Raw genomic sequence first — 19,260 nt, 5'->3', positions numbered from 1 at the left:
ACATTCCCAACCCTCTTATCCTGCTCTACTTCTTTTCCTAGCACAATCACTATTTGGTTTACTTATTTGTGTTTATTGTTTATCCTCTGTCTTCTCCTTGCAAGAATATAAACTCCACAAGTGAGGGATTTTTGTTTACTGATGCCTCCCAAAGGCTAGAACCAAGTGGCACACCTGAGCACTCAAATATTTGAGGATATAAAGAATCTTTAAAGACCGAACCTGGCTAGAGAACCTGGCTAGAACCTGGCTAGGCTGCTGATCAACTGGAAAAAAAAAAAAAAAAAAAGAATCTTAATGAGTCTGGCTGGTGTGACTCAATGGTTGAGTGTCGACCTATGAACCAGGAAGTCACAGTTGGATTCCAGGTTAGGGCACATGCCCAGGTTGTAGGCTCAATCCCCAGTAGGGGACATGCAGGAGGGAGCCTATCCATGATTCTCTCTCATTGATGTTTCTCACTCTCTTCCTCTCCCTTTCTCTCTCTGAAATCAATAAAAACATTAAAAAAAATAATTTGAATGAGGCCCCTCATATCCTTGAGTGTGCATACAACCTGGTTGAAAGGCAGCATGTACTGTACATACTAAAAGATAAATACCAATACAAGACAATTAGCATATTCTAATAAATACCAAAAGAAGATAATGGTTTAGGATACTATACATGAAAAATGAAAGCTTAGCCCTAGCTGGTTTGGCTCGGTGGATAGAGCATTGGACTGCGGACTGGAAGGTCCAGGTTCGATTCCAGTCAAGGGTACATGCTTGGGTTGTGGGCTCAATCCACAGGAGGTGATCAATGATACTCTCTCATCATTGATGTTTCTATCTCTCTCTCCCTCTCCCTTCCTCTCTGAAGTCAATAAAAATATATTAAAAAAGAAAAAGAAAAATGAAGTTTTGGCAAAGTGCCACAGAAGTTTAGAGAGGTAATTTTTAAATTGGGGATGGGGGTGGTCACATCTCTTTGAAAATCTGATGAAGGCTACAGACTCCAATAACATAATAAAGATGTACACAACATTTTGAATACAATTACAAAGAGTTCAAACACTTCCTGAAGCCAGTCATGTATCCTGAATAGGGAATGCTTGGTTTCAAATATGGTTTTATCACCAGGGGCTTGGGAAAGGCTTGGTGAGGATGGGACTTAGCCTAGGCCTGAGAACAGGCTATGAAGGGGAAAGCAGAGGAAAGAAGGTTCTTTTCTATCAAGAGAAAGAGCTAAGGGTGATGCAGGACAGTCTGACTGGAATGCAGGCTTTCTGCAATATGTAACAACAGGCTGAGAATTACTGGGTGCATGACTTAAATAATATGACTGTTGTAAGTCATTGAAAGTTGACACAGCACTGGTAACTCTTACGCAGCCAGCTCTGGGCAGTGAACTTCCACTGGACAGAGAGGCCCTATAGCCTCAGAGGCCAACCCCAGAACACTGCCACCCAGAGGCTGACCCACAAACTGACTCTTTGCTAAACACAAAATAAGGCAGTCTGGGAAACAAATGCGGCTTGCTTTAAAATAAGGACTGTGGTTTACAACACAGAGGAACAGTGTATCGCAGGGAAACTCAACACTCTCCTGAATACCTGGCAGGTCTAAGGCGAGCCACACTGAAGAATAGAAGAACCGAAGGACCTTCACTACTGCAATATTTTTTTTTCTTTTTTCACCTTTTAACTAAGAAACCATTTTTTTTTCGTTTTTTTTCTTTTCTTCTTCTTTTTTTTTTCTTCTTTTTTCCATCACCTGATTTTACCCTTTTAATTACTACCTTCTTATTTTTAACCAGTATTATTACTGCTACCATTTTACCATTTTTTTTAAAAGTGCCATTTTATTTTCTCTTTATTTTATTTTGGGATTAGTGTTCTCCATTCTATTTTCATCGTTATATTATTGGTTGTTTCTAGTTTGCATTCATCTCCAGGGAGCTGTTGCTGGAATTTGTTGAGATTAATGGCTGTTCTATAGGAGTATTCTCCTCATATAAAAAAGTCTCTTCCCCTCTTCCACTTCATTCTCTCTTTTCGCTCTTTTTTTTTCTTTTCTTTTCTTTTCTCGCTTTTATTTTCCCCCCTCCTTTTTCCCAATTTCATTTTTGCACTCCTTTTTTTGGTCCCTAATTTTCTTTTCTTTTTTCTCTTTTCTCTTTTTCTCTTCCTTCTTCCTTATCCCCTAATTCTCTTAATTCAGGTGGTCACCTTTATTTGGGGTTATTCATATCGTGAATATATTTGTGTATAGTGTCTGGTACGTGGTGCCTTGTTGTGTTGTATTTTGTGCCTTTAAATCAACGCAGCAGATCCAAGCAACAGCAACCTCCTGAGCACCACACCCTCTGCTGAGGAACAGCAGCTGTATGTGAAACCTTGCCCCACCAGCCAGAAGAGCCACCACAGCTGTGAACAGCACCCACCAGAGGAGCTGCTGCCAACTGAAGAGCAGCTGCTACCGCAACCGCCCGAAGAGCAACCACAGACCAAGGAGTCACTGCCACCAAGGGAGCAGCCACTGAACGACTCAACGTCTAGATATGTCAGCGAGATCAAACATGGGTAGACAAAGAAACCCCCAAAGGAAAGAGAAGGAGGACTCTCCAGAAAAGCAGCTAAGTAATACAGAGGCATGCAACATGACAGAAAAAGAATTCAGAATAAGGGTCCTAGAGTGCATAAACCGGATGGAGGAAAAAATCGACAACCTCTCCAAGAAGCAAGAAGAAACAGATGAAAAAATCGATAACATATGGAAGAAGCTAGAAGAAACAGATGAAAAAATCAACAACTTAAGACCCAAGAAGAAATGAAGAGTGATATAGCTGCAATGAAAAACTCCATTGAAAGTATCAACAGTAGACTAGGAGAAGCGGAGGACCGAATTAGTGATTTAGAAGACAAGGAAGCAAAACACACCCAAAACGTACTGCAATTGGAGAAAAAAATGAAAAGACAGGAGGAGAGCCTAAGGGAGCTTTGGGACAACATGAAACGAAACAACATACGAATAATAGGGGTACCAGAACAACAGAAGGATGAACAAGGATTAGAAAACCTATTAGAAGAAATAATATCAGAAAACTTCCCTGAGGTGGGGAAGAAAAAAGTCACACAAGCCCAGAGAGTCCCAAACAAGGTGAACCCAAAAAGACCCACACCAAGACACATCATAATTACCATGGCAAATGTTCAGGACAAAGAGAGAATCTTACAGGCTGCAAGAGAGAGACGGAAAGTTACATACAAGGGATCTCCCATTAGATTGTCAAATGATTTCTCAACAGAAACACATCAGGCCAGAAAAGAATGGACGGAAATTTACAAAGTGATGCAAAGCAAAGGACTGAATCCAAGAATACTCTATCCAGCAAGGCTATCATTCAAACTTGAAGGGGAAATAAGAAGCTTTACAGACAAAAAAAGGCTAAGGGAGTTTATCACCACCAAGCCAGCAATGCAAGGAATGCTAAAGGGACTGGTATAAAAATAAGAAATAAAAAGCTCAGAAAGAAAACAGCCACACAAAAACAGAAATGCCTACAAACAAGTACCTTTCAATAATAACTTTAAACGTAAACGGACTAAATGCTCCAAACAAAAGACATCGAGTGGCTGAATGGATAAAAAAACATGACCCATACATCTGCTGTCTACAAGAAACCCACCTCATTAGAAGGGACTCACACAGACTGAAAGTGAAAGGATGGAAAAATATCTTTCAGGCAAATGGAAAGGAAAAGAAAGCTGGGGTAGCAATACTTATATCGGACAAAATAGACCTCAAAGTGAAGGCCATAACAAGAGATAAGGAAGGCCACTTCATAATACTAAAGGGATCAATACAACAAGAAGATATAACCCTGGTAAACATATATGCACCCAATGCAGGAGCACCCAAATTCATAAAAAAACTCCTGGAAGATATCAAAGGAGAGATCGACAACAATACAATCATTGTAGGGGACTTTAATACACCACTGACAGCACTGGATAAGTCTTCTAGACAAATAATCAGCAAAGATACAGCAATCCTAAATGACTCACTAGATCAGATGGACTTAATAGACATCTTCAGAACACTTCACCCGAAAGCCAGGGAATATACATTCTACTCAAATGCTCATAGGACATATTCAAAAATAGACCATATATTGGGTCACAAGCAAAGTATCCCCAAATTCAAGAAAATTGAAATCATAAAAAGCGTCTTCGCAGACCACGATGGCATAATATTAGAAATAAACTACAATAAAAACAACCCAAAATACTCAAACACCTGGAAGCTGAATAGCATGCTATTAAATATTGATTGGGTTACCAATGAAATCAAAGAAGAAATTCGAAACATCCTGGAAACTAATGACAATGAAAACACAACAATCCAAAACCTATGGGACACAATGAAAGCAGTCCTGAGAGGGAAGTTTATAGCTCTACAGGCCTATCTCAAAAAACAAGAAAAAATGGTAGTAAATCATCTAACTCTACAACTCAAAGAATTAGAAAGAGAGCAACAAGAAAACCCCAGAGTGAGCAGAAGGAAGGAGATAATAAAGATTAGAGCAGAAATAAATGACATAGAGACCAAAAAAACAATACAGAAAATCAATGAAACCAAGAGCTGGTTCTTTGAAAGGATAAACAAGATTGACAAACCTCTAGCCAGACTCACCAAGAAGCAAAGAGAGAGGACCCAAATAAACAAAATCAGAAACGATAGAGGCGAAATAACAACAGACCCCACAGAAATACAAATGATTGTTAAAAAATACTATGGACAGCTCTACTCCAACAAACTAGACAACCTGGAGGAAATGGACAAATTCCTAGAAAAATACAACATTCCAAAACTCAATCAGGAAGAATCTAAAAATCTCAACAGGCCAATAACTATGGAAGAAATTGAAGCAGTCATCAAAAAGCTCCCAGCAAACAAAAGCCCAGGACCAGACGGCTTCACAGGGGAGTTTTACCAAACATTCAAGGAAGAACTAAAACCTATCCTCCTCAGACTACTACAAAAAATTCAAGAGGAAGGAACACTTCCAAGCTCATTCTATGAAGCCAGCATCACCCTAATACCAAAACCAGGTAAAGACAACACAATGAAAGAGAATTACAGGCCAATATCCCTCATGAACATAGATGCCAAAATCCTCAACAAAATCTTAGCAAATCGGACCCAGCAGTACATCAGAAAGATCATACACCATGACCAAGTAGGATTTATCCCAGGGATGCAAGGATGGTACAATATCCGCAAATCAATAAACGTGATACATCACATAAACAAATTGAAAGAAAAAAACCACATGGTCATATCAATTGATGCAGAAAAAGCATTTGACAAAATTCAACACCCATTTTTGATAAAAGCTCTCAGCAAGGTGGGAGTAGAAGGATCATACCTCAACATAATAAAAGCCATATATGACAGGCCCACAGCCAACATCATACTCAATGGACAAAAACTAACACCATTTCCCCTAAGAACAGGAACAAGACAGGGATGCCCCCTCTCACCACTCCTGTTCAACATAGTACTGGAAGTGTTAGCCATTGCAATTCGGCAAGAAGAAGAAATAAAAGGCATCCAAATTGGAAAAGAGGAAGTAAAACTGTCCTTATTTGCAGACGACATGATATTATACATACAAAACCCTAGAGACTCCATCAAAAAGCTACTGGACTTAATACATGAATTTGGCAATGTAGCAGGATACAAAATTAACCCCAAGAAATCCGAGGCATTTCTATACACCAATAGTGAACTTTCAGAAAGAGAGATTATAAAAACAATCCCGTTTACCATCGCACCAAAAAAATTAAGCTACCTAGGAATAAACTTAACTAAAGAGGTAAAAGACCTCTACTCAGAAAACTACAGGACGTTGAAAAAAGATATAGAGGAAGACATAAACAGATGGAAGAACATACCGTGTTCATGGATTGGTAGAATCAACATCATTAAAATGTCCATACTACCCAAAGCAATCTATAAATTCAACGCACTTCCCATTAAAATACCAACGGCATACTTCAGAGATCTAGAACGAACTCTCCAAAAATTCATCTGGAATAAAAAAAGACCCCGAATAGCTGCAGCAATCCTGAAAAAGACCAAAGTAGGTGGGATCTCAATACCAGATATCAAGATGTATTACAAAGCCACTGTCCTCAAAACTGCCTGGTACTGGCACAAGAATAGGCATATAGATCAATGGAATAGAATAGAGAGCCCAGAAATCGGCCCGAACCAATATGCTCAATTAATATTTGACAAAGGAGGCAAGAACATACAATGGAGCCAAGATAGTCTCTTCAATAAATGGTGTTGGGAAAATTGGACAGATATATGCAAGAAAATGAAACTAGACCACCAACTTACACCATACACAAAAATAAACTCAAAATGGATAAAGGACTTAAATGTACGACAGGAAACCATAAAAATTCTAGAAGAATCCAAAGGCAACAAAATCTCAGACATATGCCGAAGCAATTTCTTCACTGATACAGCTCCTAGGGCACTTGAAACGAAAGAGAAAATGAACAAATGGGACTACATCAAAATAAAAAGCTTCTGCACAGCAAAAGAAACCATCAACAAAACAACGAGAAAACCCACTGTGTGGGAAAACATATTTGCCAATGTCATATCTGATAAGGGCCTAATCTCCAAAATTTATAGGGAACTCATACAACTTAACAAAAGGAAGATAAACAATCCAATCAAAAAATGGGCAAAGGACCTAAATAGACACCTTTCAAAAGAGGACATTCAGAAAGCCAAGAGACATATGAAAACATGCTCAAAGTCACTAATCATCCGAGAGATGCAAATCAAAACAACAATGAGGTACCATCTCACACCTGTCAGACTGGCTATCATCAACAAATCAACAAACGACAAGTGCTGGAGAGGATGTGGAGAAAAAGGAACACTTGTGCACTGCTGGTGGGAATGCAGACTGGTGCAGCCACTATGGAAGACAGTATGGAGTTTCCTTAAAAAACTGAAAATGGAACTCCCATTTGACCCTGTGATCCCACTTCTAGGAATATATCCCAAGAAACCAGAAACACCAATCAGAAAGGATATATGCACCCCTATGTTCATAGCAGCACAATTCACCATAGCTAAGATCTGGAAACAGCCTAAGTGCCCATCAGTAGATGAATGGATTAGAAAACTGTGGTACATCTACACGATGGAATACTATGCTGCTCTAAAAAGGAAGGAACTCTTACCATTTGCAACGTCATGGATGGAACTGGAGAGCATTATGCTAAGTGAAATAAGCCAGTCAATGAAGGAAAAATACCACATGATCTCACTCATTCATGGATAATAGAGACCATTATAAACTTTTGAACAATAATAGATACAGAGGCAGAGCTGCCTCAAACAGATTGTCAAACTGCAGCAGGAAGGCCGGGGAGGGTTGCGGGGCAGGAGGTAGAGGGGTAAGAGATCAACTAAAGGACTTGTATGCATGCATATAAGCATAACCAGTGGACATAAGACATTGGGGGATAGGGGAGGCTAGGGGACTGTCTAGGGTGGGGGGATAAAATGGACACATATGTAATACCCTTTGTAATACTTTAAGCAATAAAAAAAAAAAAAAAAAATTTTACTTTAAAAAAAAAAAAAAAAGAAAGTTTCTGGGCAATAATGCAATATCTAAAGTAATGTTTTAAGGAAATTAATTTGGAAGTTGTTTATAGGAGCAAAGTTGAGAGAAAAAGTGAAATTAAGGAAATCATTCATAAAGCTATCTATATATGTAAAAGCCCAGCGACTAGAATGGCGGAACGACCAGAATGACTGGAATGACCGGTAGCTATAACACGCACTCTGGCAGCCAACCAGCCTGATCTGGGCCCTGATCGGCCCCCAACACCCTGATCAGGGGTGGGGCTGGCTGGCCAACTACCTGTGGCCCCTCCCCCCTGCTGGCCCAACCCCACTGGTGTAGGAATTTGTGCACTGGGCCTCTAGTTACATAATAATTCAAGTTTGAAGAAAAGGAAAGGGAACTGCTAAGGTTTAGAAACTGATGAATTGGAGGCACAAATCCAATAAGAAATTCCAGTATGAAACTGAAAATCAGAAATGAATTTCAGGTCAGGCCCAGTTATATATGTTCAGGTATTATTTACTGCATCCTTAAGTGTGTGGGGAGAAAAACTAAGAATAGAGATTATTCAAAGGCATTGGATGGGACAAAGTGAACAGCCTATTATAATTGTGCTCACAATAAAATATGTTAAATTCATACAGAATAAAACCCTAATAGAATGCTTGAGGCATACAGGTATTATGGGTAATTGAAAGCTGTGGTTGCGGGCTAACAAAATATTTTTGTTTTAATTTTTGCTTGCTGAGTTTTTTTCCAAAAAGTATTATTATGCTTTTATCCCCCTTGATAACGGGAACACAACTGAATTATTTTTAGACTAGAGGCCCGATGCATGAAATTTGTGCAAGAGTAGGCCTCCTTCCCCCAGCTGTCAGCACCGGCTTTCCTCTGGCACCCAGGACCCAGGCTTCCCTCAGGCCACCAGCAGGCATCCGGGCTTTCCTCACAGCCCTGACTTCGTCCAGAAGGGCATCTGGTCTAATTATCATATTATGCTTTTATTATTATAGATGATTCAGGATGTCACTATCCCTCAAGGTGATCATTATAAATATACTAGAGGCCCGGTGCATGAATTCATTCACGGGTGAGGTCCCTTGGCCTGGCTGGCGATCGGGGCGGTCTTGCCCAGTTCCGATCAGGACTGGCGGCCAGGGGGAGGGACCACGGGAGGTTGGCCGGCCGGAGGGGGGGGGGGGGGGCTGTGGGCAGTTGGCCAGCCAGCTCTGCCCCCTTGTAGAACTCCTGGTCAAGGGGACAATTTGCATATTAGCCTTCTATTATATAGGATTTTTTTAAAAAAAAATATATTTTATTGATTTTTTACAGAGAGGAAGGAAGAGGGATAGAGAGAAACATTGATGAGAGGGAAACACCGATCAGCTGCCTCCTGCACACTCCCCACTGGGGATGTGCCCACAACCAAGGTACATGCCCTTGACTGGAATCGAACCTGGGACCTTTCAGTTCACAGGCCGACGCTCTATCCACTGAGCCAAACTGGTCAGGGCAATATATAGGATATTTTTAATGTAAAATAACAGTTACAGAAAATTGGGATACATCCATGGTGACCACAGAAGACATCCTGGTATTTTAAAAGACTTCTGATATTTATTAGACTTTTAGGTAAACGCAGATAACATCAAAACAATATAACAAGAAAATTTTAAAGTACTTTAAGGACCTATTAATTAAGCAGAATGTTAGTGTTGTTGTGTTGTTTTTTTTGCCAATAAAAGATACAAGATGTTAGTGTCAAATGCATTATTACATCATTGGCACAGTTTCCACTGGCATCTACTTGCTTTGTGATACACAAGATGTTTATGATTTAGACTCCTCTCACTTTAGAACTTACTTCCCGCCACTTCTTTTGTGGCCCTCCAGCTGCAATGTGAACTTAAAGGAATCGTTCATTCTTTCTGTACCAAATGTTTCCGCCCCTCCCGGAATTCTGCCAGAATGCTTCTGTCACCTCAGAAACGTTCTTATTCTAGCGCAACATGCTCAGGGCCCGGGTAGAAATGCTGACTGTTTCGCCTTTAACACGTGTGCCTGCCCTTACATATCTAGACGCAGCACAGTATATGCACAAAACTATGCCTGGGAAACTATTTCGCAGTTTCCACTTGAGCCTCTTTAAAAAAAAAATCAACCGCCTAAGACGTTAAGCAAAGGGCTATTAATAACCGAGGAAGACAAGTGAATCCTACGTAGTCTGATTCCCGTCCTCTCCCCGCTTTTCTCTAAAAACCTGGTGAAGACACACTTAACACAAGTGCCGACACAACCTACTTTTCTTAAAATCAGCCACCGCTCACCCATAACAGGTATTCAGGTGTCTGACTTGCAAGCTCACGTGCTGGGTGTATATACACCATTCTCCCTCCATCCGTCTAAACAGGATGGCGATGCGCAAAGCTCGGGTCCTCGGGTGCCCGGAGGTGCAGAGGGGATCCTGACGATCGCAGGGGAGGGGGGAAGGGTGGCCGGAGGGCAGGTCCCAAGGGAGAAGGACCGCCCCCCGCCCCTCCCGAGGCACAACGTTGGGGCTCCGGCTCCCCTCGCGGCAGAAGGGGGCGGCAGCCGAGACAGCTCTCTTCCTCAGCGCCTCCGGGTCCCGGGGTGTCTCGGGTCCCAGCCGCCCGGAGCTCACCTCCGCGCTGCCCACAGCAGCCCCGTTACTGTAGGAATCTCCGAACCTGTCGGGGCGGAGGATGCGGGCGGAGCCGGCCTCACCTGCGCCGCACAGGGGCCGCCCCAGGCCGCGCCCAGGGGCGGAGCCTGCGGCCCCCCGCGGCGTGGAGCGCGCCAGGTGAGCACGCCTGCGCAGTCGGGCCGTAAACAAGCCCGCCCCTGCCCCTCGGCCTGCCTCCGCCGGGGCCGGCTCGCGGGTGGGCGGGGCCAGGAGGAAGGGGCGGGGGGAGCGCGCGAGGCCCGGACGGCGCCTGCGCGGTGGGCGTGATCCGGGCACTTAGGGCAGGATGAACGCTGCTTTCCAAGATGGCGACGGAGGGAGGAGGGAAGGAGATGAACGAGATTAAGACCCAATTCACCACCCGGGAAGGTCTGTACAAGCTGCTGCCGAACTCGGAGTACAGCCGGCCCAACCGGGTGCCCTTCAACTCGCAGGGATCCAACCCTGTCCGCGTCTCCTTCGTAAACCTCAACGATCAGTCTGGCAACGGTGACCGCCTCTGCTTCAATGTGGGCCGGGAGCTCTACTTCTATATCTACAAGGGGGTCCGCAAGGTACCGACCCGGGCGTCACCGGGGCCGCCGGCGGCGTGGGCAGATGCCGGGAGCAGGGCGGTGACCGCGGGGGCCAGGGTGACCGTCGCGCTTACTTTTGAGTGGGCCGGCAACTCCACTGGGGTGTTCCTGAGGACGGGGGGTTCTGGAGAGCAGGGTGGGGGCGGTGGCCGGGCCCGGGGTGCAGGGTCCCGTCCGGGAGGCCCCGGGGCCGCTGCCTCCCGTCGGGCAGGGTCCGGCCGGCGCCGCCAGGCTCTGACACGGCCCGGGAGCGGGCCTGCGGAGTGCCCGGAAGAGGTGGGGTGGCCGTCTGCTGGCTGAGACGGCCTCGCCTCCCGGCAGCGCTCGGGTCTCGCTCCGGGTGAGAGATCGGGCGGCTGGGGCCGGGAGCGGAGGACCGGAGTCCCGGGTCCGAAGGGACCCGCCCGGCGCGACGGGCTGCTTCACCTGCCGCCGCACTGACACTTCCTCGGAGCCTCTCCTTCTGGTGTCAACACTCGCTCCCTGCAGAGCCCCCGAGGGAGGGCGGCTGTCACGGTCTCCGCCGGCGGAGCCTTCCTCGGAGGAGAGGATGCTGCAGGGGGTCCGCTTGTGCCTGGTCGCGTGGGGTGGCCAGCGAGCCCAGGGCGAGGTCCGGGTGACGTTTGCAGCGAACCGGGCTGGTCCGCAAGGGTTCGGGGAGAGCGTGCCCGAATCAGCCTCGCCCAGCGAGTCAGGCTGTGTCCCACCCGGGGAGGGCCGGCCGTGCCTTAGAAGCGACTTGACAGGAACCATTCTTGGCGGGCGACTTCACCGTCATTCCGCGAAGCATGTCATCATCCTTTAAAAATACCTCTTTAAAAGAAGCAACTTAGTGTAGGAGCTTTTCTTTCGTTAGCAACGTAACCCGGTCCTCGTGGAGAACTGCTTTAGAGGTAGGTGTCTTTGGCTGGACTCTCGAAGACGGAGGAAATGAGCGCACCCACCGCGCCCGGGCGTGGGGAGAGGCGGTGGCCGGTTAACTTATCCATGTGCGGTTAGTGTGCAAGGGAATGGTGCATATTGAAGCGTGGATGGACTCTGAGATTTAATGCATCCAGAACAGCAGGGATGACAGTACTGTATCTAAATGGAGCAAGTTGTCTTACTTGTTCAAGGTGAATCTTTTTTTGTTGAGAGTTTATAAGTGTACCACTGTGTTTGAGATATGCAGTGACAAGTGGCTGACAATAAGCCGCTTGACTGTATTTTTTCTCTCTTGGAATTGGGAGAGTGTGAAGTCATTGGTAGTCTAGGAGCAGAAGTTTTAGTCCTAATCCCAGCTTTGGCACTGACCTTGGACGAGTTATTTTACTTCCCCGTCTGCACCTCTTTAAAAAGAGAATGGTGTAATCCACACATTTAACTTATAGTATCATGACTGGAATGAACGTTAAAGCCTGGAAACACTCAGTAGATGTAAAATAGAGTTAAAATAAGCAGTAAGAGTAACTGTCAAAGAGAGCTGCTCTCTTGACATTGATAGGACTGAACAAGTCAGCCTTTTCTCTGGAGCTAAGTTTAGAATTTTAAGTTAACACTTATATAAAAATAAGCAAGTGCTTAAAAACTCAGTTTTCTAGCAATTACTAGTGTAAAAAAGGGTGTTACCTTTCTTTGTTTTGTTAAAGTTTTCTTTGAACATATATTATTTCTGAAGCATTCTAGTGGGAAACCTTATCTGGATCAGGTAGCCCCTGTTTGCATCGTAAAAACAGGTCTCTTGCCTGGAAGTATGGAAACAGCGTTCTCTCTTAGTGGGATACTATTTAATGAAGGGTAAAACTAGGGGAGCTTTTCAAAACTACACCAAAACATTATTTTAAACCAGTCAAAATCTTGAACATGTAAATTTGCCTTTAGCGCCATAATTTATTTGGGCACTTTAATTTTTTTTAATTTTTTAAAAAATATATTTTATTGATTTTTTACAGAGAGGAAGGGAGAGAGATAGAGAGTTAGAAACATGGATGAGAGAGAAACATCGGTCAGCTGCCTCCTGCACATCTCCCACTGGGGATATGCCCGCAACCCAGGTACATGCCCCTGACCGGAATCGAACCTGGGACCTTTCAGTCCGCAGGCCGAGGCTCTATCCACTGAGCCAAACCGGTTTCGGCAGGGCACTTTAATTTTTTTGTAAAATTTCATTTTCATGTGGTAATATCTTGTAATACATTTACATGACAGTGGGGCCTTGACTTACGAGTGTCCCGACTAACGAGTTTTTCGAGATACGAGCCGCCTCTCCGCCTCTCGGCCGATTTTTTGCTTTTGAGTTGCGAGCTAAAATTCGGGTTACGAGCCAGCTTCAGATACCCCACCGCTAGTTGGCGCAGCACACGTCACAGTGAACGCCACAACATCATAGTATCACGTGTCTCACTCGTTCACTTTAAGATTTGACATACGAGTAATTTGAGTTACGAGCTCCGTCACGGAACGAATTAAACTCGTAAGTCAAGGCCCCACTGTATTTGGTAGACATTTCAACTCTTGTCTAGCCATTATAATTAAAATTTTTTTTCATGAATGAGTTTGCATTTATTATTTTTGAGTATAAGTGATTGTTTTTGTGACTGTTTTCTGATTTTAAAATAAGGCAGATAGTGTTCCTTAATCAGAAACCAAAATTTACTTTTAAAAAAATTTTTTTTTATTGATTTCATAGAGGAAGGAAGAGGGAGAGATAGAAACATTAACGATGAGAGAATCATTGATTGGCTGCCTCCTGCACACCTCCTACTGGAGATGGAACCCGAACAATAACCTCCTGGTTCATAAGTCACAATCAACCACTGAGCCAGCCACACTGGCAGGGGCCAAAATTTACTTTTTGCGGTTAGGAGCTGTAAATCTGTTTTTGACAGTTGGTGATTTTGACTATTTTTTTTTTTACTTTTTTTTAATTGTTTTATTGCTTAAAGTATTACAAAGGGTATTACATATGTGTCCTTTTTTTTCTCTCAGCCCTTGACAATCCCCTGGCCTCCCCTACCCCCCAGTGTCTTATGTCCATTTGTTATGCTTATATGCATGCATACAAGTCCTTCCGTTGATCTTTGACTATTTTTAAAAATTTTTTTTTCTTAGGGGCGTATAAAGTTTCACAACAATTTTTCAGATCATTCAGAAGTTCTGATTTGGATGAATACATTCAACTTAAATCTGCTTATAAAATAAGTAAAAATAGGACTCTTTAAAAAACTTCCTGAAAGGAAGTATGGAGTCGTGGGGAAGGGAGTGGATGAGGAGGTAGTCTAACATCTAAGCTGAGAGCTGTAATTTTGGCCCTTTTAAAACATTGACAGGTCAGGTTCTAGAGCTAGAAAGGACCTCAGAGGTTGTGCAGCCTCACCCCCTCAGAGAAAACCAAGGCTAGAGCACGTGCAGACCTGTGTTAGGGCTTTCTCATGGTAAGGAAAAGGAAACAGCTGAATCTAAAACACTGTCCTAATGAGAAGAGACTGATCAAGCTTTTTAGTTACAAGGATGCCATATACTCTGAGCATTTCAGAATTTACCCCAGCATTTTGACGTATATTGTCTCATTGAATCTTGAAAGCAATCCTCTGAGGTAGATGAAAGCATCATCTCACAATCGAAGTGTTTGAAATGGGGTTCCTTGTGTGAGGAGATGTAGTTTTATGAATTTATGTTGCTTAATTAAAGGTAATTTAAACACTGGTTTAATACTGATACTAATAATTTCAACAAAGATTTGAGTGACTAACATAATAATTACACTAGGTCAGTGGTTCTCAGCCTTCTGGCCCTTTACAGTTCCTCATGTGACCCAACCATAAAATTATTTTCGTTGCTACTTCATAACTGTAATGTTGCTACTGTTATGAATTGTAATGTAAATATCTGATATGCAGGATGGTCTTAGGCGACCCCCGTGAAAGGGTCGTTCAACCACCAAAGGGGTCGCGACCCACAGGTTGAGAACCATTGTACTAGGTGATGTCGGGTATCCAAGGATGAGTAAGCCTGTGTCCCTCTCCCAAAGAACTTTCAACTACTAGCTTTCAAGCCTTTTTATAGCATACTTTGCTTTCCTTTTTTTTTTTTTTTAAATATATTTTATTGATTTTTTACAGAGAGGAAGGGAGAGAGATAGAGAGTTAGAAACATCGATGAGAGAGGAACATCGATCAGCTGCCTCCTGCACATCTCCCACTGGGGATATGCCCGCAACCCAGGTACATGTCCTTGACCGGAATCGAACCTGGGACCCTTCAGTCCGCAAGCCGATGCTCTATCCACTGAGCCAAACCGGTTTCGGCCTTTTTTTTTTTTTTTTTAAAGGTTGTTTTAGGATGCAGATGCCAAAGGTAGTTGGGCTTATTGGACCAACCCTTTCATTTTATGGAGACCTGTTTTTACATAAATGTGAATGGCCACCATTTAGTTCCCAGCCGAAGGAAGCATCACTCCCCCTGCAAATCCTTCCAGTCGCAGGCTAGATCAGTTGTTTTCCCTATTACGTATTCTCAGAGCATCTTGTACTTTGCCTTTATAGCACTTTTTAAAATTTGTAATTCTTTGAGTGATAACCTGTCTTTTCCGTAAACATGTCTTTTCTGCCTTCTCTGTCCTCCTAGGGCCCTGCAGAGTGACCAGCATAGAGTAGGCCCTTACTGTTTGTACTTGTTGAGTAAATGACAATAAAACATCCATGTCCATCTATGTCATACTTTAAAAAGATCTTTAAAAGCTAAAAAACCTATTCAATTTTGAGCCCAAAAGTAATAGGTATTTTTAGTAGCTCATATCTTTTTAAAGGCATTGGAAATTATTGTTAATAGGTTACAAATTAGCTTTCTTACAACTGGGAATTGTGTTGCAAGTGATGGTGAAGTAATGGCACAGATTACTTTTGATCTACTTCTGTCAAACAATGTTACCTACCAGATCTATGTACTAACAGACACCTCTTTAAAGCGATACATACTCAGAATTACTTGGCATTCAAGTCAAAGAGCCTTTCTCCCCACTCCCCATCTTAGATTCCAGGTCACAAATGTGCTGCCCAGAGATGTTATTGAAACAATTTTTACAATAGATAGGACACAGAATTACATGACTTGCAAGGCTTTTTCAACTCTTAAATCTTGTATGATTCTATGCTCAATAATTTGTTTACACTTTAAAATATTTATTGATTTGAGAGATTGATTAATTGTTCCATTTATTTATGCATTCATTAGTAGCTTCTTATATGTGCCCTGACCTGGGATCAAACCCGGAACCTAGGGCTAGCTCTAACCAACTGAGTTACCTTGCCAGGGCATTTTTAAATGAAAATAAATTCATCTTTCTATTGGGAAGACATCTTCATGGATTCATTGCCTACTTCTTGAATGGGAATTGGGAAGTGTGGAGTATAGTGAAGGCAAGTTGAACACATTGTGATTCTAGGTCAGTGATGGCGAACCTCTTGAGCTCGGCGTGTCAGCATTTTGAAAAACCCTAACTTAACTCTGGTGCCGTGTCACATAGAGACATTTTTTGATATTTGCAACCATAGTAAAACAAAGACTTATATTTTTGATATTTATTTTATATATTTAAATGCTATTTAACAAAGAAAAATCAACCAAAAAAATGAGTTCGAGTGTCACCTCTGACACACGTGTCATAGGTTCGCCATCACTGTTCTAGGTCTTTATGCTGGAAAAAGCTTTATCTTCACCATGCTGAGATGGAGCGAGGGTCTGAAGAGTCCATTAGGAACAGTTAAAATATTTTTAGAGCCAGAGTTTATCCAGGATGGTGATGGATTGAGTTGGGAGAGAATGATCATTTGGTATGGAAAATATTCTCTTTGGCAAAGACTGCAGGGCCACCTGTTGGTGACTGAGGAATTAATGTTTTGTGGCGGAGGGTGAACTGGATGCCTTTTAGAGCCCCCCTCCCCTCCCTTGACTAGTTTTAGACACGGGATTGCTCCAGAGAAGGTCATGTTCTTCACACTTTTCTCCCCATTTGTAATTTTTATTTCTCTGTGCTCACCATTCATAGTTTGAAAGAGGCTTAGAAGTCTAGAACTTCTTATAGCAAATTTACTTGGAGACATTTTGTACTTAGTAGGGCACATGTGGAATTGAGTGGAAATGTAGAATTTTTTTCCATTAAGGGCTACTCAATGACTTTTGAAGTAGTAAAGATTTAGTTATTTGTAGAATCTCATATACTGAGGGGAAAGCATCTTAATTGATCACTTACAGCAGGTTTGAGAAACTCATGTACCTCGGTTTTCTTGACCTTGAAACAGAATGGCAAGGACCTCCCAAATATGTCAGTGAAATCCATGAGATAGTCATAAATGCCATTCCTTAAGCCAATATTTATGGGGCATGCTTACCAGATATGAATTACTGTTCTAGATGCTGGGTGTAGACAGAGTCTCCACCCTCAAAAAACTTGTCACCTATGTTGTTGTTATCATTGAGTTCATCTAATGTTTATTGTGCTCTGGTAGAAAACTTGAGCAAGAATCAAAACATAGTTAATGGATTTTGCCACTGACTAGTTTGGCCAAATGCCTAAAGAATCTTGTTTTAAAAATAAATGTGGAGATTTTTGTAGTCTGGTATTTGGTATCTTATTTACATATTTATATTTAATATATTTTTAAATATGTATTTTTATTGATTTCAGAGAGGAAGTGAGAAGGAGAGAGAGATGGAAACATTAGTGATGAGAGAGAATCATTGATCGGCTGCCTCCTGCATGCCCCATGCTGGGATTGAACCCGCAACCCTGGCATGTGCCCTGTCTGGGAATTGAACCGTGACTTCCTGGTTCATAGGTCAATGCTTAACCACTGAGCATGCCAGCCGGGATAATATGTTTTTATTGACTCGAGAGAGAGAGAGAGAGAGAGAGAGAGAGGAGAGAGAGAGAGAAACATCTATCAGGTGCCTCCCGTACAAACTCCAACTTGGGATTGAACCTGAAATCTTTTGGTGTACAGGATGATGCACAACTAACTAAGCCACACTGGTTTTATTTATATTTAATGAGGTTAGTTTGTGCAGAGATATGAAATGTGGTCCTGTTTGGTTATTTAGGAGTGGACATCAAAAATGGAAATAACTTTAATTGGTAGACATTTTCAGTTTTAACTTTCAGAACATTTTAAGTGGTCTGAGACTGTCAGTGACAAGTTACCTTATCCTGTAAACATTTGGCATCTGTTTTCAATAATAGATAAGGTATGTTTTGTTTTTTTAAAAAAACACCTCATTCATCAAGTTATGTACATTGGAGTTATGTACGTTCATCAAGTTGTGTTTAAGGTATTGCTGTCTGTTGTGGATAACTTGAAGGTGATTTCAGGTCTGTAAGGAGCTTGTGTTTTTGTACTGATAATTGTAACACAGTAGAAGGCACTGAAGGAGCATACTGTGAAAGGTATTTTGCACCTTATTTTTTTGGCTTGATATAGATTGGAGATATTTCCATATTAGTAAGTGGGGAGCTTATACACACTTGCTTTATAATCCATACTATGGATGTGTCATGTTATTTAACCAGATGACTCTTAATTGTTAATTTTTAAAATACAAATGGTGCTACAGTAAGTAACTTTGCATGTGTAGTAATGTGCACAGAGGCAGGTATATCTATAGGATGCATTTTTTTTTTCCTATAGGATACATTTCTAGAGGAGGTTGAGGTGCTGCTGGGTTAGAGGGTACTGCTAGGTCATGTGTATTTTGATAGACATCATCACATTACTCTCCATGGAGAGGGGCTGTACTAGTGGATATTTGGACAGAGCACCTGTGTCACCACAGCCTCACCAACAGTGTGTTGTCAGACTTTTGCATTTGATCTGATGGGTGAGAAATTAGAGTAGTTTTTGCTTGTTTTTTTCTTATAACAAAAGAGATTGAGCATCTTTTCTATATATTAAGAGTGAAATGTATTTCTTCTTATGTGAACTCTCTTTTATATCCCTTGCCCATTTTCCTGTTGGATTGTTTGATATCCTGATTTTTAAAAAGGAGCTCTTTATGTATTAGGGAGATTAGCTCTTTGAGATATGAATTACAGATTTTTTCTTCCCAGTTTGTCTTCTGTCTTGTAACTGTGCTTAGGGGTGTGTGTGTGTACGTATATATGTTTTTTGCCACCAAGCATTTTCTTATTTTTTGTAGTTAAATTTACAAGTTTCCTTTTATAAAACTAGAGGCCCGGCTGGTGGGGTTGCTCGGCCTGGCCTGCACCCTCTCACAATCCGGGACCCTTTGGGGGATGTTGGACTACTGGTTTTGGCCTGATCCCCGCAGGCCAGGCCGAGGGACCCCACCAGTGCACAGATCC

General features: G+C 42.4%; 2 protein-coding genes across 21 annotated transcripts in view; one reads left to right on the top strand and one right to left on the bottom strand.

Annotated features, from left to right (window-relative positions):
• The window catches only part of LOC118659927 (protein SPT2 homolog), a 28,108-nt gene extending 16,396 nt beyond the window's left edge, over window positions 1-11,712 (bottom strand). The window contains exon 1 of the mRNA XM_036316619.1: window positions 11,001-11,712. Within this exon, the coding sequence (XP_036172512.1) occupies window positions 11,001-11,679 (679 nt within the window). The 5' untranslated portion in view covers window positions 11,680-11,712. The remainder of the gene's footprint in view (window positions 1-11,000) is intronic.
• The window catches only part of WDR20 (WD repeat domain 20), a 59,462-nt gene continuing 50,694 nt past the window's right edge, over window positions 10,493-19,260 (top strand). For 3 of the 20 annotated variants that reach the window (XM_036316388.1, XM_036316507.1, XM_036316515.1), the window contains exon 1: window positions 10,564-10,905. In XM_036316388.1, coding sequence (XP_036172281.1) covers window positions 10,657-10,905 — 249 coding nt within the window. In that variant the 5' untranslated portion in view covers window positions 10,564-10,656. Of the gene's footprint in view, window positions 10,906-11,695; window positions 11,820-19,260 lie in introns of those variants that run through there. The other 17 variants (XR_004968742.1, XR_004968744.1, XM_036316551.1 and 14 more) reach the window with 15 other exon arrangements.

This window comes from Myotis myotis, unplaced genomic scaffold, assembly GCF_014108235.1.
Source record: "Myotis myotis isolate mMyoMyo1 unplaced genomic scaffold, mMyoMyo1.p scaffold_m19_p_1, whole genome shotgun sequence".
NCBI classification, from domain to species: Eukaryota; Metazoa; Chordata; class Mammalia; order Chiroptera; family Vespertilionidae; genus Myotis; species Myotis myotis.
This window is presented reverse-complemented; position numbering and strand designations above follow the sequence as displayed.